Source organism: Brassica napus, unplaced genomic scaffold (assembly GCF_020379485.1).
Source record: "Brassica napus cultivar Da-Ae unplaced genomic scaffold, Da-Ae ScsIHWf_623;HRSCAF=919, whole genome shotgun sequence".
NCBI classification, from domain to species: Eukaryota; Viridiplantae; Streptophyta; class Magnoliopsida; order Brassicales; family Brassicaceae; genus Brassica; species Brassica napus.
This window is the reverse complement of record NW_026016683.1, coordinates 20,001-42,500: the sequence shown is the minus strand read 5'-3', so window position 1 is coordinate 42,500 and position 22,500 is coordinate 20,001. Positions and strand designations below refer to the sequence as shown.

Below are 22,500 nucleotides of genomic sequence, written 5' to 3'. Positions count from 1 at the left end.
TTATTAAAAAGCGTTTTCGCACCTTTACATTAGTATTGGTACACAAATAATTTTTTTTTATAACCTAATCTAGTGTATTCATATTTCAATTATAAGTTCCGAAATATAGCCTATTTTTTATGTTTTAAATAGAGGATATTATCCTATTTCAATAACCGCTTATTAGTCATTACTAAGAAACATTCTAGTATTGATATTTAGTCATTTTCAAATCCCTTTTATTCGTTTTAATAGTCGAAAAGAAAAAAATAGAAAAAACTAGATATAGATATTATAGATATTCTCATATTCATGTACTACTTATCCCTAGAGAATACCAGATTAAATAGAACGATTTGAGAAAAGGATATAATGAAATTTTTTTCTGGGATTGGTTCTTCTGATAGAAAAAAGAATCTGGTTTATTTGACCGAGAGGGCCAAGAAACTAAAAAACAATTAATTGTAAAAACAAATAAAGATATATTATAGAATAAAAAAAAAAGAAACAAAGAAAAAGTTCTTATTCGAAGCGCCTCGTGATCGTCAACCAATTCTGTGCTTCAATATAATTACCAGGAGTAAGCGTTATAGCCTGTTTCCAATACTCGGCGGCTTGAGCAAACCAAGCCTCCGCCATTTCAGAATCTCCTTGTTGAATGGCCTGTTCTCCACGGTCGGAATAGGCGGGTCAATTCCCTCCCTGAGAACCGTACTTGAGAGTTTCCTACCTCATACGGCTCGACAACCAACTCTTTTGTTTTGGTGTACCAGTTTTTTTCACTTTAACCTACTTTAACTTTATATCTAATTGAATGAGATTTCTTATAGATATTCATTCGGTTTTTCTTGGATTAAACAAAAGAGAGTAATTACATGAGTTTCAAACTTTCGTTTTGATTTAATTAATATATTAATTAATCTAATAATAAGTTTTATCTTTTCTCCTACCTTCAGAAAAAAAAAGGCATGTCCACTGTTATTAGATATTAGAATTTTCTGAAAGGTAACTATCCCGCTTTCATATATAAATTTATATAGAATCGTTGAAAAAGACTTTTTTTCATACTTCATATCATAAAAAAGAAAAAGACTTACTGTCTTTAGGATCTGATGCTACACCGCTGCTCAATACCTTAGGGGATCCACTCTATTACATAAGTAGATTTCTAAGATTTATCTCATATTATGATATAAATAAACAGCTCTTGTTGTATCGGTCCAAAACCTTTCCAGTTGATCTTTACGGTGCTTCCTCTATCAATTAAATCTTTTTTTATCCATAGAAAATAAAGTATTTAGGCATATCTAGTCTTCACTTCATATTTCGATCCATGAAGTTTATTTATTTGCTACAGCTGATAAAAAATCGTTTTGGACGATGCTTATGTAGAAAGCCTTTTTTTTTTTCTAGTATTTCATTGACTAGCTGTTCGTTCTTTTTTTCTATAGTGGAGATAGTCGCACGTAATGACAGATCACAGCCATATTATTAAAAGCTTGTGGTAAAAAGGGGTTTCGTTCTAATGCCCGAAAATAATATTCTAAAGCTTTGGTATGTTCCCCATTACTTGTGTGGATAAGGCCTATATTATAGAGTATATAACTTCGATCATAGGGGTCAATTTCTAGTCGCATAGCTTCATAATAATTCTGTAATGCTTCCGCATAATTTCCTTCAGATTGAGCCGACATCCGTTACGGTCGTCATTCGCTTTAACGAATTCTCCGTTTCAGAACCGTATGTGAGATTTTCATCTCATACGGCTCCTCCTTTAGGTGCATAATGAAAATAATAAATATATGGATATGGAAAAATTTGATGTCATTATGAACTAAGCGGGGCTAATGTTTTTACAAGAAATCCCTAGCCAACCTTCTTGTAAAAGATCTTTTCTTACTACCAAGTGGATTCATATTCATACTAGATAAAAATAAAAAAGGAAACTCTAACAATTTCTTTGTTCTCAACGCCCCTAAATTTCCAGGAATTAGTCACTTCAACAGTCTTCAATGGTTATACGGGTATCCAAAGTACGGACGAGATGGATGTTTATTGTTCCAACCATTTTAATTAGTCCCAATCCCAAAGAAGAAGAAAGAAAAGGAATCTTTTTGAAGAAAGTTTTCGTGTTGTTGATTTCTCGGCGTAGTGCTTCTTCCCCTGTGCCTCCTATTCGTATATTGTATTAGTCTAGTAGGATTGATCTGTAATACGGGAACCGTAGGTAAAAAACCTTTTGCTCAATACTAGAATTCATAATTGAAGCATCTAAGGCTGCACTAATCGTGGATACATGACAGAAGGGATTGCTTTTTTATATTATAAACTTCACCTTCAAAAGCGTAGATTTTTTTCAATACTCATTTTTTTCTATTCCAAATCGGTGAGAAATAGAAAAAAATGATAATGATAATCAAATCGCACCATCTCTGTAATAAGTAAATGCCTCTTTTTCTCCGGAAGTTGTCGGAATGACTCGTAATAAGATATCGGCTACAATTGTAAAGGTTTTATCAATAAAATTTCCATTTATACGCGATCTTGGCATAGGTAGTAATCCATTCTATAACTCTTTTTATTTCCTTTAACTTTTCTTTTGTGAGAAAATTTTCTCACAAACAAAGGAATTTTATAGTACGAACTAACATAAAAGCGGACTCGTTTTTTATAAAAAAATATTCTATCTACTTCCAATTTTTCTAGATATAAAATCTACATTTCTTTGCTATGGAAAATGCTGGGAAGAGCAAACAAGGGATCCAAACCTCCCTACCAATCTATGATACATGAATAGGAAAAAGATTCCCCGACAAAATCCCTTACCTTGTCCCTTTTTAGTTTTAATCAAAAAAGCGGGCAAAGGGGAGTTGTCCGAACTCTTGTTTTTAGTGATTTTTTTTTACTTCACTTAGGTTTTTTAAGTCTGGCGAGAGTAATATTCTACGACAAGCAATTCATTTATTTTCAAACCGACGCATTTCCTATCTATTATTTGATTGACTAACCCTTCATATTGGAATGTGTGAAGAGTCAGATGGTTTGGCAATTCCTCGGGGGCAGATGACTCAAGAAGATTTTGAACCAAAGTTCTAGAGTTTTGTTCATCCTTCACTGTAATAATATCTCGGGGTTTGCATCGATAACTTGGTATATCAACTATACGACCATTAACTAAAATATGCCCATGGTTAACTAATTGGCGCGCTTGAGGAATAGTCAAAGCCATACCCAACCGAAAAAGGATGTTATCCAAACGCATTTCAAGTAATTGTAATAAAACTTGACCCGTTGACCCCTTAGCTTTTCCGGCGATACGAACATATTTAAGTAATTGGCGTTCTGTAAGACCATAATGAAAACGCAATTTTTGTTTTTCTTCTAAACGAATACGATATTGAGATTTTTTTCCGGAGCGTGATTGGTTTCTAAGATCGCTTCCTGCCCTAGGCCTTTTACTAGTTAGTCCCGGTAAAGCCCCCAGACGGCGTATTTTTTTAAAACGAGGCCCTCGGTAACGTGACATAAAGACTCCTTTTTTTATTGAAATTGTACAAAAACTAAACAAAATTAAAACTGAACTAAATGATAATGATAAATAACGTAAAATCCACTCCAATAAACTATTGGAATACAAAGAGTCAGAAGATATATTCTCTCAATATACAGATTTTTTTTATTGTATATACAATATATATAAATCAATAAATCACAAAAATTTTCCTTTATTTTCTTCATTTATTTTGCCAAGATCTAACCCTTTTACCCCAATATATATTCCTATATGGAAGTTTATATGACATAATATAAATGGCGTGGTAACTCTTGGAAAAAGGTGAAAGAAGTCTTTTCAATCTTATTTTTTTTTGAAAGTACATTAAAAATCATGTAAAAAAAATGAAAAACTATGTAAAAGCCGGCTATCGGAATCGAACCGATGACCATCGCATTACAAATGCGATGCTCTAACCTCTGAGCTAAGCGGGCTCAACTAAAATAGTGTATACAAATTCACTAAACTACTAGATCGTATTAATTAACTATTCTATTCATATTTTTCCTTATCTATTTAGAATTCATCATATTTTCGATATTCTAGAACAGAATATAGCTCAAATAAATAGTGACTATCATTAAATAAATAAAACAAAACCTTAATGAATTAATATAATATAGCAATATATCGACTTTCTAATTTTGATTTCATGAGTTTCTAAATAAGAAAATTTTAATTAGACCGGAAAGCTTTTTTTTTAAAGTTAAATGATATCTGATTTGAAATTCTTGGTTTTTTTGTTCTAACCTCATGCAATTATTATTATTTGATACTTTTTCTCTTTTTATATTCTTTATTATTTTATAGAATTAAATTATTAGAATGAATATTCGAATATTCATTTCGAATATACTTTTTTAGAATTATTCGAATTTCAAATCTACGAAGTAGACTTATAATCTTTTTACATTGCACATTGTAGAATTCTAAGTTTCAATAATGATCATAAATTTCTTTTCATGGAAGTAAAAAAAACGAATCGACCGTTCGACTATTTCTTAAAATTGAAGACAACGATGAGAAAAGGAAGAACATATATATGTTCTCTAATATATAACCATATTGAATTGCAAATACAAAAATGATAGAATCTTTGTTGATTAAACTAAATCAATATGGATGGGGCTAAAAAAAATGCAAGAAGATACCAAAGAAATAAAATAAGTATCTGTATGTAATGAATTCCAAGGTTTCGTCATAAGAAAAAGTGGAAAGACATCATAATGAGATCCTAATCTCAAAGCAAAAAGGGGGATATGGCGGAATTGGTAGACGCTACGGACTTAATTGGATTGAGCCTTGGTATGGAAACCTACTAAGTGATAACTTTCAAATTCAGAGAAACCCTGGAATTAACAATGGGCAATCCTGAGCCAAATCCTGGGTTACGCGAACAAACCAGAGTTTAGAAAGCGGGATAGGTGCAGAGACTCAATGGAAGCTGTTCTAACAAATGGAGTTCAATCCCTTGTGTTGAATCAAACGATTCACTTCATAGTCTGATAGATCCTTGGTGGAACTTATTAATCGGACGAGAATAAAGATAGAGTCCCATTCTACATGTCAATACTGACAACAATGAAATTTATAGTAAGATGAAAATCCGTTGACTTTTAAAATCGTGAGGGTTCAAGTCCCTCTATCCCCAACCCTACTCCCTAAAAAAGTCTGTTTGACACCTTACCCTTTTTTTAGTTATTCAAGAATTCATTGATCTTTTTTCATTCATCCGACACTTTTACAAACTCGAATTTCTTTTCTTATTATATACAAGTCTTGTGGGATATATCATACATATACAAATGAGAAAGAACTATCGATTTGAATTATTTCGAATCTAAATAATTTTTCATTCTAAAACTTAGAAAGTCTTCTTTTCGAAGATCCAATAAATTCCCGGTCCAAAACTTTTTTCATTTACTACTTTTGCGTTTCTTTTAATTGACATAGACCTAAGTCATCTCATAAAATGAGAATGATACTTCGGTAATGGCCGGGATAGCTCAGTTGGTAGAGCAGAGGACTGAAAATCCTCGTGTCACCAGTTCAAATCTGGTTCTTGGCATAGGATTGATTAATTTTGATAAGTTTATAGTCTTCAAATTAAACGTATCTTTAGTAAAAAAAGTGCAATAATCCTTTATCCCCCTCTCTTTTTTGTTCATGTTGTGGATCCATCCGTTCAAAAAAAATGTATAAGACTTTATACCTAATACATATTCGAAAGGAAAGTTCTGGTTGAAAGAATAAAAAAAAGTAAAAAAAAAAAGATCTATATCTATCTATCTATATCTATCTATAGTATCTATCGTTGAAGGGCAGAAATACCCCCAAGATTCATTAGATTAGATACAATAGAAATAGAATTTTAACCCCCCCATTTATTGTATTGCTTTCCAATCTTATTTATTCATTCCCAGTTATGTGACTAAAGTTGACTAAGTTATGTGCGCGATACAAAGTTCATAATGCAGAACTCTTTTTTTTTTTTTTAGTTCATCCTATTGGCTCGGCTTTTAGGAAAAAAGTATCTTTCAAATTGGAGATTAAGCTATCTATAATAATATGAATAAGACCTTAATTCTTCTGTTTGTTTGATCTAAAAACGACTCGAATTCAAAATATTCCGCGAAGGTCCGTAGTTGTAGAAACTAAGACTCATTTTTATCATTCAAATTTTTTATCATTCAATAAGCATCTTGTATTTCATAAAAATTGGGGGCAATATAATCCTTACGTAAAGGCCACCCTATCCAACTTTCGGGCATTAAGATCCGTTTCAGCCGCGGATGGCTATCATAAGTGATTCCTAACATATCATAAGATTCCCGTTCTTGAAAATCCGTACTTTTCCAAACCCAGAAAACAGATGGAATTCTGGGATTACTCCTGTGAGTAAATACTTTTATGCAAACTTCTTCCGCTTGATTGACACCATATTCTATTCTCGTAAGATGATACACACTGGCTAAGAGGCCACCTGGTGCCACATCATAGGCACATTGGGAACGTAAATAATTGTAACCATATACATATAAAATTACAGCAATAGAATGCCAATCTTCGGGCTTTATTTGTAAAGTCTCTATTCCTTGGTAATCGAAGCCCAACGATCTATGAACCAGCCCGCGTTTGGCTAGCCAAACGGACAAAGTGCCCTGCATCTTTTTTATTTCCCCCACACCTTTTTTATATAAATTTAAGTATTTCACATTTACCATGAGTTCTAATTTATGAAGATTTTTTTCTTATTCTCTCAAATCCTCCCTAATTCACTAATTCGTGGGAAGATACTGGGCTTTTGTATTTAAAAAATGTTTCAGTAGAGATCTCTGAAGTAGATGATGGTGGATAGAGTAATTCTTGATCATAATTTCCAGTCTGTGTACTGCGTACAACAAAAAACTTGTGATTGGTAGTAAAACACCGATTACCCCGTTGAGGTCTAATTCGATCCTTATAGATTTCTCTAGCTATTTTCTTACGAAGCTTTGTTATAGCGTCTATAACAGCCTCTGGTTTAGGTGGACAACCCGGCAAATAGACATCTACAGGAATTAGCTTATCAACCCCTCGAACAGTACTATAAGAATCGGTACTGAACATCCCCCCTGTAATTGTACACGCTCCCATAGCAATAACATACTTTGGTTCAGGCATTTGTTCATATAATCTCACTAAAGAAGGAGCCATTTTCATTGTTACTGTACCTGCTGTTAAAATAAGGTCCGCCTGTCTAGGACTTGATCTTGGTACTAGCCCATAACGATCAAAGTCAAATCGGGAGCCTATTAATGAGGCAAATTCAATAAAACAACAACTGGTACCATAAAGAAGCGGCCATAGGCTGGAAAGTCTTGACCAATTTGAAAGATCATTTAACGTAGTTGAAATAACTGAGTTTTTTGTTGTTCGATCAAGTACGGGAAACTTAATGGAATTCATAATTGTTTCAATGGTTTTTTTTTACTTTTTTTTTATTGTTATTGTACAAGTATTCAGGAAACGAACTAAGACCATTCCAACGCTCCTTTTCGCCATGCATAAACTAAACCAAGAATTAGGATAAGCACGAAAATGAAAGCTTCTATAAAAGCGGATACCCCTAGTACATCGAAACTCATTGCCCACGGATACAGAAAAACGGTTTCAACATCAAAAACAACAAAAACTAGAGCAAACATATAATAACGGATTCTAAATTGTAACCAAGCATCCCCGATCGGTTCTATACCTGATTCATAACTAGAAAGTTTCTCCGGCCCCTTCGTAATTGGAGATAAAACCCCGGAAATTAGAAATGCCAAAACAGGAATAGCACTTGATATTATTAAAAATGCCCAGAAAATATCATATTCGTAAAGCAGAAACATAGACGAACTCCTATGAATGTGGAAAAAATACCCGCTTAGTCAATTCCAATCGGAGTGGATTGGGCAAGGTATATATAACTCTTGCGTCAAAACAAAAATTCAGGTTAATCGAATCATTTATTTTCGTTTGGTTGCTGTGGTAGACGTCTCCTTTTAAGATTTATTGATTGTAATCTTATTTTCAGTACACTTATTACTTAATATTTCCATGTTTCTATTACTAATAGTTTCTCATATTAATAATATAATATTAATATGATTAATAACTAGTAATTTTTTTTATTTCTGTTTCTTAAATTTGCTTTATGTTTTATTTAAAAATAAAACAAATTGATAAAAATATCTTCGTTTTTAAAATTATGACGTATCAAAAAATCCACTTACGACTATGAAAATGAATGAATAAAAAACGTTTATTCTAAATTATAAGTATCTATCTAGATATATCTATAGATAGTGATTGGATCCACTGAAATCAAATGAAATCAAATTTGGTTTTCCGTTTTATTCTGAACGACCCCCAGGACTTATGGTTTAGGGTCTGGGAGTTTTTTTTATGAACCAACAAATTGAAAGTAACCAGTTAGAAATAAAGAATACAATAAAAAGTCAAAAATTATCCAATTATTTGGATTTGAATGTCATTTATTAGAATAAATTTATTAGTTAGGGCTATACGGATTCGAACCGTAGACCTGCTCGGTAAAAGAGCTCGAACTTATTATTATCAAAATGATTCGAACTCTTTCAAAGACCCAACATGCATTTTTTTTGCATTGGGCTCTTTCATTAACTGATAGAAAGATCAGTTAGTCTACCATATTTTTTCTTAAAAAAAAAAGATAAGAAATGGTTCCAAGTACTCTGATTGATTATTTTTTAATTCTAATACAATACAGAATAACTACCAAAGTGTTTCAAAGAAGGGTTCTCTTGACGTAGGTTTGCTTTTGGTCTAGATCAACTTAAGTTAAATATAGTCTCTAACATCCTGATTAAAAAATCAAATATGAAACTTGCTACACCTTAAGGTTCATAGGACGAAAAGATCATTTTTGAGTTCCTTATACTCATTCTGCCTAGCATTAAGTAGACTGGGTATTCACCCTATCAATATCTCAAATCAATGATGGGTTCTATTAATTCCCTACCGAAATGGGGTACTTTAATAGGACCTAATGTCAGGCTATTGTTCTCCTCTTTTTCCTAAAAAAAAGTCATGGAGTAAGACATCGATTTATTAATAAGATCAATCAATTGGTTTGATTGCGTGATGGACTCCTCTGAAAAACTTTGGCGCACGTGTAAACGAGGTGCTCTACCTAACTGAGCTATAGCCCTTGTGTTTATGATCCACATTTTATCTTATCTTATCATGTAGATAATTTCTTGTCAAGATTAATATTATATGATCGAACATTATATCTCTTTCATCTCGTTGTTTATTGGTATTGCTTAGAAATAATATTGGATTTATAATCCTATCGATGTGATAAGTATCCCCGTGCCTTCTCTTTACGATGATAAATAACCTACTTAACTCAGTGGTTAGAGTATTGCTTTCATACGGCAGGAGTCATTGGTTCAAATCCAATAGTAGGTATAACTTATTAGACACCATGATCAATGGTGTCTAATAAGTTTTTGTAGCCAGCTTTTTTTTTTTTTTTTCTCGCTTTTGGATCCTATTTTTTTATACGTCAGCTAGTTACAAAATCAAATCGTATTGAGAGCCTCGACGCGTGTCCGAGCTCGTCTGAGAGCTAGATTAGCCTCAATTGTTTGTCTCTTGCCTTCAGCTTTTCTCAAGTTCGCCTCTGCTATTTCAAGAGTTTGCTGAGCTTCTTGTGGATCAATGTCACTATTCTTCTCTGCATCATTTACTAAAATAGTAATTTCATTATTGCCTATTCTAGCAAAACCGCCCATCAGAGCCATTGTTAACCATTGGTTATTAAGGCGTATTTTCAAAATACCTATATCAACAGCTGTGGCAATCGGCGCGTGATTTGGTAATACGCCAATTTGTCCACTATTAGTAGATAAAATGATTTCTTTTACTTCTGAATCCCAAACAATTCGATTCGGAGTCAGTACACAAAGATTTAAGGTCATTTCTTCAATTTACTCTCCATTTCTAAGTTCGTAGCCTTCGCAGTAGCTTCATCGATGTTACCCACTAAGTAAAAGGCCTGTTCAGGAAGAGAATCAAATTCTCCGGAAAGGATCAAATTAAACCCTCTAATTGTTTCCGCTAGCCCAACATATTTTCCCGGAGAACCTGTAAATACTTCTGCTACGAAAAAAGGTTGTGATAAGAAACGCTCAATCTTTCGTGCTCTTGCGACGGTTAAGCGATCCTCTTCGGATAATTCGTCCAACCCCAGGATAGCTATAATGTCCTGAAGCTCCTTGTAACGTTGTAAAGTTTGCTTTACTTGTTGCGCAGTTTCATAATGTTCCTCGCCAACGATTCGAGGTTGTAGCATAGTTGACGTTGAATCTAAAGGATCTACCGCTGGATAGATACCTTTAGCAGCTAATCCTCTTGATAGTACGGTAGTCGCATCTAAATGTGCAAATGTGGTGGCAGGAGCAGGGTCAGTCAAATCGTCTGCAGGTACATAAACTGCTTGAATAGAGGTTATGGACCCTTTTTTCGTAGAAGTAATTCTTTCTTGTAAAGAACCCATTTCGGTACTAAGGGTGGGTTGGTAACCCACAGCAGAAGGCATTCTACCCAATAAAGCGGATACCTCGGATCCTGCTTGTACAAAACGGAAGATATTGTCGATAAATAGAAGTACGTCTTGCTCATTAACATCTCGGAAATATTCTGCCATAGTTAAGGCAGTCAGACCAACTCTCATACGAGCTCCCGGCGGTTCATTCATCTGACCGTAGACTAGGGCTACTTTGGAGTCCGCAAGGTTTAGTTCATTAATGACTCCAGATTCTTTCATTTCCATGTAAAGATCATTTCCTTCACGAGTTCGTTCGCCTACTCCACCAAATACGGATACACCACCATGAGCTTTGGCAATGTTGTTGATCAATTCCATAATTAGTACTGTTTTACCCACGCCAGCCCCACCGAATAGTCCGATTTTTCCCCCACGACGATAAGGGGCCAAAAGATCTACTACTTTAATTCCTGTTTCAAAAATAGATAAGGTTGTATCTAAGTCTATAAAAGCAGGCGCGGATTTATGGATAGGAGATGTTGTGAGAGTATCGACAGGACCTAAATTATCAACAGGTTCCCCAAGTACATTGAAAATTCGTCCTAGAGTCGCTCCGCCGACTGGAACACTTAGAGGATTTCCCATATCAACCACGTCCATCCCTCTCTTTAAACCCTCGGTCGCGCTCATAGCTACAGCTCTAACTCGGTTGTTTCCTAATAATTGCTGTACTTCACAAGTCACATTAATTTCTTGACCAAGCGTATCTCGACCCTTAACACCAGAGCATTGTAAATATTTGCCCGGGGGGCTACATCCAGTAGACCAATGATTGGGCAATACGTCCCAGGTTGTTTTTTTCACGTATTGAACCGGGATCCTGGTGTAGTAGGATTTATTCTCATAATAAAAAATATGTCAATTTTGTTGCGATTTTTCGAATACAGAAAAAATCTTGAGGACATTGTTTAATATGGGAAATCCTCTAAGTGTTTTCATTGGTCGGCCCAGCGAATATAGGACGATTTTTCAATTAATTAAACCAATGAATAATAGGTCCTGTCGATACTCTCACCAAAACCTATCCATAAATCGTGCCTGCTTTTTAGACTTAGATACAACCTATCTATTTTTTAAACAGGAATTAAAGTAGTAGATTCTTTGGCCCTTATCGCGTGGGGAAAAATCGGACTATTCGGTGGGGCTGCGTGGTAAACAGTACTAATTATGGAATTGATCAACACATTGCCAAAGCTCATGGTGGTTATCCGATTTGGTGGAGTAGGCGAACGAACTCGTGAAGGAAATTATTTTACATGGAAATAAAAGAATCTGGGTCATTAATGAACTAAACCTGCGAACCAAGTAGCCCTAGTCTACGGTCAGATGAATGAACCCCGGGAGTCGTATGAAGTTGGTTCTGACTGCCGATTAACTATGCAAATATTTCCGAATGTTAATGAGCAAGACGTATTCTATTTATCGACAATATCTCCGTTTTTGTACAGCAGATCCGAGGTATCCGCTTTATTGGGTAGAATGCCTTCTGCTGTGGCTACCAACCCACCCTTAGTACCGAAAGGGTTCTTTACAAGAAAGAAATTCTTCTACGAAAAAAGGGTCCATAACCTCTATTCAAGCAGTTTATGTACCTGAGACGATTGACTGAACCTGCTCCTGCCACCACTTTGCACATTAGATGCGACTACCGTACTATCAAGAGGATTAGCTGCTAAGGTATCTATCCAGCGGTAGATCCTTTAGATTCAACGTCAACTATGCTACAACCTCGAATCGTTGGCGAGGAACATTATGAAACTGCGCAACCAGTAAAGCAAACTTACAACGTTACAAGGAGCTTCAGGACATTATAGCTATCCTGGGGTTGGACGAATTATCCGAAGAGGATCGCTTAACCGTCGCAGAGACACGAAAGATTGAGCGTTTCTTATCACCACCTTTTTCGTAGCAGAAGTATTTACAGGTTCTCCGGAAAATATGTTGGGCTAGCGGAAACAATTAGAGGGTTTAATTTGATCCTTTCCGGAGAATTTGATTCTCTTCCTGAACAGGCCTTTTACTTAGTGGGTAACATCGATGAAGCTACTGCGAAGGCTACGAACTTAGAATGGAGAGTAATTGAAGAAATGACCTTAATCTTTGTGTACTGACTCCGAATCGAATTGTTTGGGATTCAGAAGAAAAGAAATCATTTTATCTACTAATAGTGGACAAATTGGCGTATTACCAAATCACGCGCCGATTGCCACAGCTGTTGATATAGGTATTTTGAAAATACGCCTTAATAACCAATGGTTACAATGGCTCTGATGGCGGTTTTGCTAGAATAGGCAATAATGAAATTACTATTTTAGTAAATGATGCAGAGAGAATAGTGACATTGATCCACAAGAAGCTCAGCAAACTCTTGAAATAGCAGAGGCGAACTTGAGAAAAGCTGAAGGCAAGAGACAACAATTGAGGCTAATCTAGCTCTCAGACGAGCTCGGACACGCGTCGAGGCTCTCAATACGATTTGATTTTGTACTAGCTGACGTATAAAAAATAGGATCCAAAAGCGAGAAAAAAAAAAAAAAAGCTGGCTACAAAATTATTAGACACCATTGATCATGGTGTCTAATAAGTTATACCTACTATTGGATTTGAACCAATGACTCCTGCCGTATGAAAGCAATACTCTAACCACTGAGTTAAGTAGGTTATTTATCATCGTAAAGAGAAGGCACGGGGATACTTATCACATCGATAGGATTATAAATCCAATATTATTTCTAAGCAATACCAATAAACAACGAGATGAAAGAGATATAATGTTCGATCATATAATATTAATCTTGACAAGAATTATCTACATGATAAGATAAGATAAAATGTGGATCATAAACACAAGGGCTATAGCTCAGTTAGGTAGAGCACCTCGTTTACACGTGCGCCAAAGTTTTTCAGAGGAGTCCATCACGCAATCAAACCCATTGATTGATCTTATTAATAAATCGATGTCTTACTCCATGACTTTTTTTTAGGAAAAAGAGGAGAACAATAGCCTGACATTAGGTCCTATTAAAGTACCCCATTTCGGTAGGGAATTATAGAACCCATCATTGATTTGAGATATTGATAGGGTGAATACCCAGTCTACTTAATGCTAGGCAGAATGAGTATAAGGAACTCAAAAATGATCTTTTCGTCCTATGAACCTTAAGGTGTAGCAAGTTTCATATTTGATTTTTTAATCAGGATGTTAGAGACTATATTTAACTTAAGTTGATCTAGACCAAAAGCAAACCTACGTCAAGAGAACCCTTCTTTGAAACACTTTGGTAGTTATTCTGTATTGTATTAGAATTAAAAAATAATCAATCAGAGTACTTGGAACCATTTCTTATCTTTTTTTTTTAAGAAAAAATATGGTAGACTAACTGATCTTTCTATCAGTTAATGAAAGAGCCCAATGCAAAAAAAATGCATGTTGGGTCTTTGAAAGAGTTCGAATCATTTTGATAATAATAAGTTCGAGCTCTTTTACCGAGCAGGTCTACGGTTCGAATCCGTATAGCCCTAACTAATAAATTTATTCTAATAAATGACATTCAAATCCAAATAATTGGATAATTTTTGACTTTTTATTGTATTCTTTATTTCTAACTGGTTACTTTCAATTTGTTGGTTCATAAAAAAAACTCCCAGACCCTAAACCATAAGTCCTGGGGGTCGTTCAGAATAAAACGGAAAACCAAATTTGATTTCATTTGATTTCAGTGGATCCAATCACTATCTATAGATATATCTAGATAGATACTTATAATTTAGAATAAACGTTTTTTATTCATTCATTTTCATAGTCGTAAGTGGATTTTTTGATACGTCATAATTTTAAAAACGAAGATATTTTTATCAATTTGTTTTATTTTTAAATAAAACATAAAGCAAATTTAAGAAACAGAAATAAAAAAATTACTAGTTATTAATCATATTAATATTATATTATTAATATGAGAAACTATTAGTAATAGAAACATGGAAATATTAAGTAATAAGTGTACTGAAAATAAGATTACAATCAATAAATCTTAAAAGGAGACGTCTACCACAGCAACCAAACGAAAATAAATGATTCGATTAACCTGAATTTTTGTTTTGACGCAAGAGTTATATATACCTTGCCCAATCCACTCCGATTGGAATTGACTAAGCGGGTATTTTTTCCACATTCATAGGAGTTCGTCTATGTTTCTGCTTTACGAATATGATATTTTCTGGGCATTTTTAATAATATCAAGTGCTATTCCTGTTTTGGCATTTCTAATTTCCGGGGTTTTATCTCCAATTACGAAGGGGCCGGAGAAACTTTCTAGTTATGAATCAGGTATAGAACCGATCGGGGATGCTTGGTTACAATTTAGAATCCGTTATTATATGTTTGCTCTAGTTTTTGTTGTTTTTGATGTTGAAACCGTTTTTCTGTATCCGTGGGCAATGAGTTTCGATGTACTAGGGGTATCCGCTTTTATAGAAGCTTTCATTTTCGTGCTTATCCTAATTCTTGGTTTAGTTTATGCATGGCGAAAAGGAGCGTTGGAATGGTCTTAGTTCGTTTCCTGAATACTTGTACAATAACAATAAAAAAAAGTAAAAAAAAACCATTGAAACAATTATGAATTCCATTAAGTTTCCCGTACTTGATCGAACAACAAAAAACTCAGTTATTTCAACTACGTTAAATGATCTTTCAAATTGGTCAAGACTTTCCAGCCTATGGCCGCTTCTTTATGGTACCAGTTGTTGTTTTATTGAATTTGCCTCATTAATAGGCTCCCGATTTGACTTTGATCGTTATGGGCTAGTACCAAGATCAAGTCCTAGACAGGCGGACCTTATTTTAACAGCAGGTACAGTAACAATGAAAATGGCTCCTTCTTTAGTGAGATTATATGAACAAATGCCTGAACCAAAGTATGTTATTGCTATGGGAGCGTGTACAATTACAGGGGGATGTTCAGTACCGATTCTTATAGTACTGTTCGAGGGGTTGATAAGCTAATTCCTGTAGATGTCTATTTGCCGGGTTGTCCACCTAAACCAGAGGCTGTTATAGACGCTATAACAAAGCTTCGTAAGAAAATAGCTAGAGAAATCTATAAGGATCGAATTAGACCTCAACGGGGTAATCGGTGTTTTACTACCAATCACAAGTTTTTTGTTGTACGCAGTACACAGACTGGAAATTATGATCAAGAATTACTCTATCCACCATCATCTACTTCAGAGATCTCTACTGAAACATTTTTTAAATACAAAAGCCCAGTATCTTCCCACGAATTAGTGAATTAGGGAGGATTTGAGAGAATAAGAAAAAAATCTTCATAAATTAGAACTCATGGTAAATGTGAAATACTTAAATTTATATAAAAAAGGTGTGGGGGAAATAAAAAAGATGCAGGGCACTTTGTCCGTTTGGCTAGCCAAACGCGGGCTGGTTCATAGATCGTTGGGCTTCGATTACCAAGGAATAGAGACTTTACAAATAAAGCCCGAAGATTGGCATTCTATTGCTGTAATTTTATATGTATATGGTTACAATTATTTACGTTCCCAATGTGCCTATGATGTGGCACCAGGTGGCCTCTTAGCCAGTGTGTATCATCTTACGAGAATAGAATATGGTGTCAATCAAGCGGAAGAAGTTTGCATAAAAGTATTTACTCACAGGAGTAATCCCAGAATTCCATCTGTTTTCTGGGTTTGGAAAAGTACGGATTTTCAAGAACGGGAATCTTATGATATGTTAGGAATCACTTATGATAGCCATCCGCGGCTGAAACGGATCTTAATGCCCGAAAGTTGGATAGGGTGGCCTTTACGTAAGGATTATATTGCCCCCAATTTTATGAAATACAAGATGCTTATTGAATGATAAAAAATTTGAATGATAAAAATGAGTCTTAGTTTCTACAACTACGGACCTTCGCGGAATATTTTGAATTCGAGTCGTTTTTAGATCAAACAAACAGAAGAATTAAGGTCTTATTCATATTATTATAGATAGCTTAATCTCCAATTTGAAAGATACTTTTTTCCTAAAAGCCGAGCCAATAGGATGAACTAAAAAAAAAAAAAAGAGTTCTGCATTATGAACTTTGTATCGCGCACATAACTTAGTCAACTTTAGTCACATAACTGGGAATGAATAAATAAGATTGGAAAGCAATACAATAAATGGGGGGGTTAAAATTCTATTTCTATTGTATCTAATCTAATGAATCTTGGGGGTATTTCTGCCCTTCAACGATAGATACTATAGATAGATATAGATAGATAGATATAGATCTTTTTTTTTTTACTTTTTTTTATTCTTTCAACCAGAACTTTCCTTTCGAATATGTATTAGGTATAAAGTCTTATACATTTTTTTTGAACGGATGGATCCACAACATGAACAAAAAAGAGAGGGGGATAAAGGATTATTGCACTTTTTTTACTAAAGATACGTTTAATTTGAAGACTATAAACTTATCAAAATTAATCAATCCTATGCCAAGAACCAGATTTGAACTGGTGACACGAGGATTTTCAGTCCTCTGCTCTACCAACTGAGCTATCCCGGCCATTACCGAAGTATCATTCTCATTTTATGAGATGACTTAGGTCTATGTCAATTAAAAGAAACGCAAAAGTAGTAAATGAAAAAAGTTTTGGACCGGGAATTTATTGGATCTTCGAAAAGAAGACTTTCTAAGTTTTAGAATGAAAAATTATTTAGATTCGAAATAATTCAAATCGATAGTTCTTTCTCATTTGTATATGTATGATATATCCCACAAGACTTGTATATAATAAGAAAAGAAATTCGAGTTTGTAAAAGTGTCGGATGAATGAAAAAAGATCAATGAATTCTTGAATAACTAAAAAAAGGGTAAGGTGTCAAACAGACTTTTTTAGGGAGTAGGGTTGGGGATAGAGGGACTTGAACCCTCACGATTTTAAAAGTCAACGGATTTTCATCTTACTATAAATTTCATTGTTGTCAGTATTGACATGTAGAATGGGACTCTATCTTTATTCTCGTCCGATTAATAAGTTCCACCAAGGATCTATCAGACTATGAAGTGAATCGTTTGATTCAACACAAGGGATTGAACTCCATTTGTTAGAACAGCTTCCATTGAGTCTCTGCACCTATCCCGCTTTCTAAACTCTGGTTTGTTCGCGTAACCCAGGATTTGGCTCAGGATTGCCCATTGTTAATTCCAGGGTTTCTCTGAATTTGAAAGTTATCACTTAGTAGGTTTCCATACCAAGGCTCAATCCAATTAAGTCCGTAGCGTCTACCAATTCCGCCATATCCCCCTTTTTGCTTTGAGATTAGGATCTCATTATGATGTCTTTCCACTTTTTCTTATGACGAAACCTTGGAATTCATTACATACAGATACTTATTTTATTTCTTTGGTATCTTCTTGCATTTTTTTTAGCCCCATCCATATTGATTTAGTTTAATCAACAAAGATTCTATCATTTTTGTATTTGCAATTCAATATGGTTATATATTAGAGAACATATATATGTTCTTCCTTTTCTCATCGTTGTCTTCAATTTTAAGAAATAGTCGAACGGTCGATTCGTTTTTTTTACTTCCATGAAAAGAAATTTATGATCATTATTGAAACTTAGAATTCTACAATGTGCAATGTAAAAAGATTATAAGTCTACTTCGTAGATTTGAAATTCGAATAATTCTAAAAAAGTATATTCGAAATGAATATTCGAATATTCATTCTAATAATTTAATTCTATAAAATAATAAAGAATATAAAAAGAGAAAAAGTATCAAATAATAATAATTGCATGAGGTTAGAACAAAAAAACCAAGAATTTCAAATCAGATATCATTTAACTTTAAAAAAAAAGCTTTCCGGTCTAATTAAAATTTTCTTATTTAGAAACTCATGAAATCAAAATTAGAAAGTCGATATATTGCTATATTATATTAATTCATTAAGGTTTTGTTTTATTTATTTAATGATAGTCACTATTTATTTGAGCTATATTCTGTTCTAGAATATCGAAAATATGATGAATTCTAAATAGATAAGGAAAAATATGAATAGAATAGTTAATTAATACGATCTAGTAGTTTAGTGAATTTGTATACACTATTTTAGTTGAGCCCGCTTAGCTCAGAGGTTAGAGCATCGCATTTGTAATGCGATGGTCATCGGTTCGATTCCGATAGCCGGCTTTTACATAGTTTTTCATTTTTTTTACATGATTTTTAATGTACTTTCAAAAAAAAATAAGATTGAAAAGACTTCTTTCACCTTTTTCCAAGAGTTACCACGCCATTTATATTATGTCATATAAACTTCCATATAGGAATATATATTGGGGTAAAAGGGTTAGATCTTGGCAAAATAAATGAAGAAAATAAAGGAAAATTTTTGTGATTTATTGATTTATATATATTGTATATACAATAAAAAAAATCTGTATATTGAGAGAATATATCTTCTGACTCTTTGTATTCCAATAGTTTATTGGAGTGGATTTTACGTTATTTATCATTATCATTTAGTTCAGTTTTAATTTTGTTTAGTTTTTGTACAATTTCAATAAAAAAAGGAGTCTTTATGTCACGTTACCGAGGGCCTCGTTTTAAAAAAATACGCCGTCTGGGGGCTTTACCGGGACTAACTAGTAAAAGGCCTAGGGCAGGAAGCGATCTTAGAAACCAATCACGCTCCGGAAAAAAATCTCAATATCGTATTCGTTTAGAAGAAAAACAAAAATTGCGTTTTCATTATGGTCTTACAGAACGCCAATTACTTAAATATGTTCGTATCGCCGGAAAAGCTAAGGGGTCAACGGGTCAAGTTTTATTACAATTACTTGAAATGCGTTTGGATAACATCCTTTTTCGGTTGGGTATGGCTTTGACTATTCCTCAAGCGCGCCAATTAGTTAACCATGGGCATATTTTAGTTAATGGTCGTATAGTTGATATACCAAGTTATCGATGCAAACCCCGAGATATTATTACAGTGAAGGATGAACAAAACTCTAGAACTTTGGTTCAAAATCTTCTTGAGTCATCTGCCCCCGAGGAATTGCCAAACCATCTGACTCTTCACACATTCCAATATGAAGGGTTAGTCAATCAAATAATAGATAGGAAATGCGTCGGTTTGAAAATAAATGAATTGCTTGTCGTAGAATATTACTCTCGCCAGACTTAAAAAACCTAAGTGAAGTAAAAAAAAATCACTAAAAACAAGAGTTCGGACAACTCCCCTTTGCCCGCTTTTTTGATTAAAACTAAAAAGGGACAAGGTAAGGGATTTTGTCGGGGAATCTTTTTCCTATTCATGTATCATAGATTGGTAGGGAGGTTTGGATCCCTTGTTTGCTCTTCCCAGCATTTTCCATAGCAAAGAAATGTAGATTTTATATCTAGAAAAATTGGAAGTAGATAGAATATTTTTTTATAAAAAACGAGTCCGCTTTTATGTTAGTTCGTACTATAAAATTCCTTTGTTTGTGAGAAAATTTTCTCACAAAAGAAAAGTTAAAGGAAATAAAAAGAGTTATAGAATGGATTACTACCTATGCCAAGATCGCGTATAAATGGAAATTTTATTGATAAAACCTTTACAATTGTAGCCGATATCTTATTACGAGTCATTCCGACAACTTCCGGAGAAAAAGAGGCATTTACTTATTACAGAGATGGTGCGATTTGATTATCATTATCATTTTTTTCTATTTCTCACCGATTTGGAATAGAAAAAAATGAGTATTGAAAAAAATCTACGCTTTTGAAGGTGAAGTTTATAATATAAAAAAGCAATCCCTTCTGTCATGTATCCACGATTAGTGCAGCCTTAGATGCTTCAATTATGAATTCTAGTATTGAGCAAAAGGTTTTTTACCTACGGTTCCCGTATTACAGATCAATCCTACTAGACTAATACAATATACGAATAGGAGGCACAGGGGAAGAAGCACTACGCCGAGAAATCAACAACACGAAAACTTTCTTCAAAAAGATTCCTTTTCTTTCTTCTTCTTTGGGATTGGGACTAATTAAAATGGTTGGAACAATAAACATCCATCTCGTCCGTACTTTGGATACCCGTATAACCATTGAAGACTGTTGAAGTGACTAATTCCTGGAAATTTAGGGGCGTTGAGAACAAAGAAATTGTTAGAGTTTCCTTTTTTATTTTTATCTAGTATGAATATGAATCCACTTGGTAGTAAGAAAAGATCTTTTACAAGAAGGTTGGCTAGGGATTTCTTGTAAAAACATTAGCCCCGCTTAGTTCATAATGACATCAAATTTTTCCATATCCATATATTTATTATTTTCATTATGCACCTAAAGGAGGAGCCGTATGAGATGAAAATCTCACATACGGTTCTGAAACGGAGAATTCGTTAAAGCGAATGACGACCGTAACGGATGTCGGCTCAATCTGAAGGAAATTATGCGGAAGCATTACAGAATTATTATGAAGCTATGCGACTAGAAATTGACCCCTATGATCGAAGTTATATACTCTATAATATAGGCCTTATCCACACAAGTAATGGGGAACATACCAAAGCTTTAGAATATTATTTTCGGGCATTAGAACGAAACCCCTTTTTACCACAAGCTTTTAATAATATGGCTGTGATCTGTCATTACGTGCGACTATCTCCACTATAGAAAAAAAGAACGAACAGCTAGTCAATGAAATACTAGAAAAAAAAAAAGGCTTTCTACATAAGCATCGTCCAAAACGATTTTTTATCAGCTGTAGCAAATAAATAAACTTCATGGATCGAAATATGAAGTGAAGACTAGATATGCCTAAATACTTTATTTTCTATGGATAAAAAAAGATTTAATTGATAGAGGAAGCACCGTAAAGATCAACTGGAAAGGTTTTGGACCGATACAACAAGAGCTGTTTATTTATATCATAATATGAGATAAATCTTAGAAATCTACTTATGTAATAGAGTGGATCCCCTAAGGTATTGAGCAGCGGTGTAGCATCAGATCCTAAAGACAGTAAGTCTTTTTCTTTTTTATGATATGAAGTATGAAAAAAAGTCTTTTTCAACGATTCTATATAAATTTATATATGAAAGCGGGATAGTTACCTTTCAGAAAATTCTAATATCTAATAACAGTGGACATGCCTTTTTTTTTCTGAAGGTAGGAGAAAAGATAAAACTTATTATTAGATTAATTAATATATTAATTAAATCAAAACGAAAGTTTGAAACTCATGTAATTACTCTCTTTTGTTTAATCCAAGAAAAACCGAATGAATATCTATAAGAAATCTCATTCAATTAGATATAAAGTTAAAGTAGGTTAAAGTGAAAAAAACTGGTACACCAAAACAAAAGAGTTGGTTGTCGAGCCGTATGAGGTAGGAAACTCTCAAGTACGGTTCTCAGGGAGGGAATTGACCCGCCTATTCCGACCGTGGAGAACAGGCCATTCAACAAGGAGATTCTGAAATGGCGGAGGCTTGGTTTGCTCAAGCCGCCGAGTATTGGAAACAGGCTATAACGCTTACTCCTGGTAATTATATTGAAGCACAGAATTGGTTGACGATCACGAGGCGCTTCGAATAAGAACTTTTTCTTTGTTTCTTTTTTTTTTATTCTATAATATATCTTTATTTGTTTTTACAATTAATTGTTTTTTAGTTTCTTGGCCCTCTCGGTCAAATAAACCAGATTCTTTTTTCTATCAGAAGAACCAATCCCAGAAAAAAATTTCATTATATCCTTTTCTCAAATCGTTCTATTTAATCTGGTATTCTCTAGGGATAAGTAGTACATGAATATGAGAATATCTATAATATCTATATCTAGTTTTTTCTATTTT

At 34.0% G+C, this 22,500-nt stretch overlaps 4 protein-coding genes, 4 non-coding genes and 3 pseudogenes across 11 annotated transcripts in view; 6 read left to right on the top strand and 5 right to left on the bottom strand.

The window, feature by feature from the left end:
* Positions 1 to 3: 3 nt before the first annotated feature.
* On the bottom strand, positions 4 to 2,640 carry LOC125604786 (photosystem I assembly protein Ycf3). The gene is made up of 3 exons (XM_048774980.1): positions 2,407 to 2,640; positions 1,448 to 1,675; positions 4 to 656 (listed from the first exon to the last, which is right to left on the bottom strand). The coding sequence occupies exons 1-3, from the start codon at positions 2,528 to 2,530 to the stop codon at positions 502 to 504; spliced, it is 507 nt and encodes a 168-aa protein (XP_048630937.1). The 5' UTR covers positions 2,531 to 2,640; the 3' UTR covers positions 4 to 501.
* Positions 4 to 7,480, bottom strand: LOC125604783 (NAD(P)H-quinone oxidoreductase subunit K, chloroplastic). The gene has a single exon (XM_048774978.1). The coding sequence runs from the start codon at positions 7,478 to 7,480 to the stop codon at positions 6,803 to 6,805; it is 678 nt and encodes a 225-aa protein (XP_048630935.1). The 3' UTR covers positions 4 to 6,802.
* Positions 3,894 to 3,966, bottom strand: TRNAT-UGU. The gene has a single exon. It is a non-coding gene; the product is annotated as a tRNA-Thr (tRNA).
* TRNAF-GAA lies at positions 5,528 to 5,600 on the top strand. The gene has a single exon. It is a non-coding gene; the product is annotated as a tRNA-Phe (tRNA).
* A 2,100-nt stretch (positions 7,481 to 9,580) lies between the features above and the next one.
* On the bottom strand, positions 9,581 to 11,282 carry LOC125604782 (ATP synthase subunit beta, chloroplastic-like). The gene has a single exon (XM_048774977.1). The coding sequence runs from the start codon at positions 11,280 to 11,282 to the stop codon at positions 10,020 to 10,022; it is 1,263 nt and encodes a 420-aa protein (XP_048630934.1). The 3' UTR covers positions 9,581 to 10,019.
* Positions 11,283 to 11,420: 138 nt separating this feature from the next.
* LOC125604775 overlaps positions 11,421 to 22,500 on the top strand; it is an 11,322-nt pseudogene continuing 242 nt past the window's right edge. Inside the window, exons 1-2 of the transcript XR_007336432.1 lie at positions 11,421 to 11,442; positions 11,583 to 22,500. The exon at positions 11,583 to 22,500 is cut by the window's right edge and continues 242 nt beyond it. The product of XR_007336432.1 is annotated as an ATP synthase subunit beta, chloroplastic-like (transcript). The remainder of the gene's footprint in view (positions 11,443 to 11,582) is intronic.
* LOC125604784 overlaps positions 15,268 to 22,500 on the top strand; it is a 7,475-nt pseudogene continuing 242 nt past the window's right edge. The window contains exon 1 of the transcript XR_007336433.1: positions 15,268 to 22,500. This exon is cut by the window's right edge and continues 242 nt beyond it. The product of XR_007336433.1 is annotated as an NAD(P)H-quinone oxidoreductase subunit K, chloroplastic-like (transcript).
* Positions 17,146 to 17,218, bottom strand: TRNAF-GAA. Its single transcript has one exon. It is a non-coding gene; the product is annotated as a tRNA-Phe (tRNA).
* TRNAT-UGU lies at positions 18,780 to 18,852 on the top strand. Its single transcript has one exon. It is a non-coding gene; the product is annotated as a tRNA-Thr (tRNA).
* Positions 20,106 to 22,500, top strand: part of LOC125604785 (photosystem I assembly protein Ycf3) — a 2,637-nt gene continuing 242 nt past the window's right edge. The window contains exons 1-3 of the mRNA XM_048774979.1: positions 20,106 to 20,339; positions 21,071 to 21,298; positions 22,090 to 22,500. The exon at positions 22,090 to 22,500 is cut by the window's right edge and continues 242 nt beyond it. Of these exons, the coding sequence (XP_048630936.1) occupies positions 20,216 to 20,339; positions 21,071 to 21,298; positions 22,090 to 22,244 (507 nt within the window). The 5' untranslated portion in view covers positions 20,106 to 20,215 and the 3' untranslated portion in view covers positions 22,245 to 22,500. The remainder of the gene's footprint in view (positions 20,340 to 21,070; positions 21,299 to 22,089) is intronic.
* LOC125604787 overlaps positions 20,400 to 22,500 on the top strand; it is a 2,343-nt pseudogene continuing 242 nt past the window's right edge. The window contains exons 1-2 of the transcript XR_007336434.1: positions 20,400 to 20,403; positions 20,531 to 22,500. The exon at positions 20,531 to 22,500 is cut by the window's right edge and continues 242 nt beyond it. The product of XR_007336434.1 is annotated as an uncharacterized LOC125604787 (transcript). The remainder of the gene's footprint in view (positions 20,404 to 20,530) is intronic.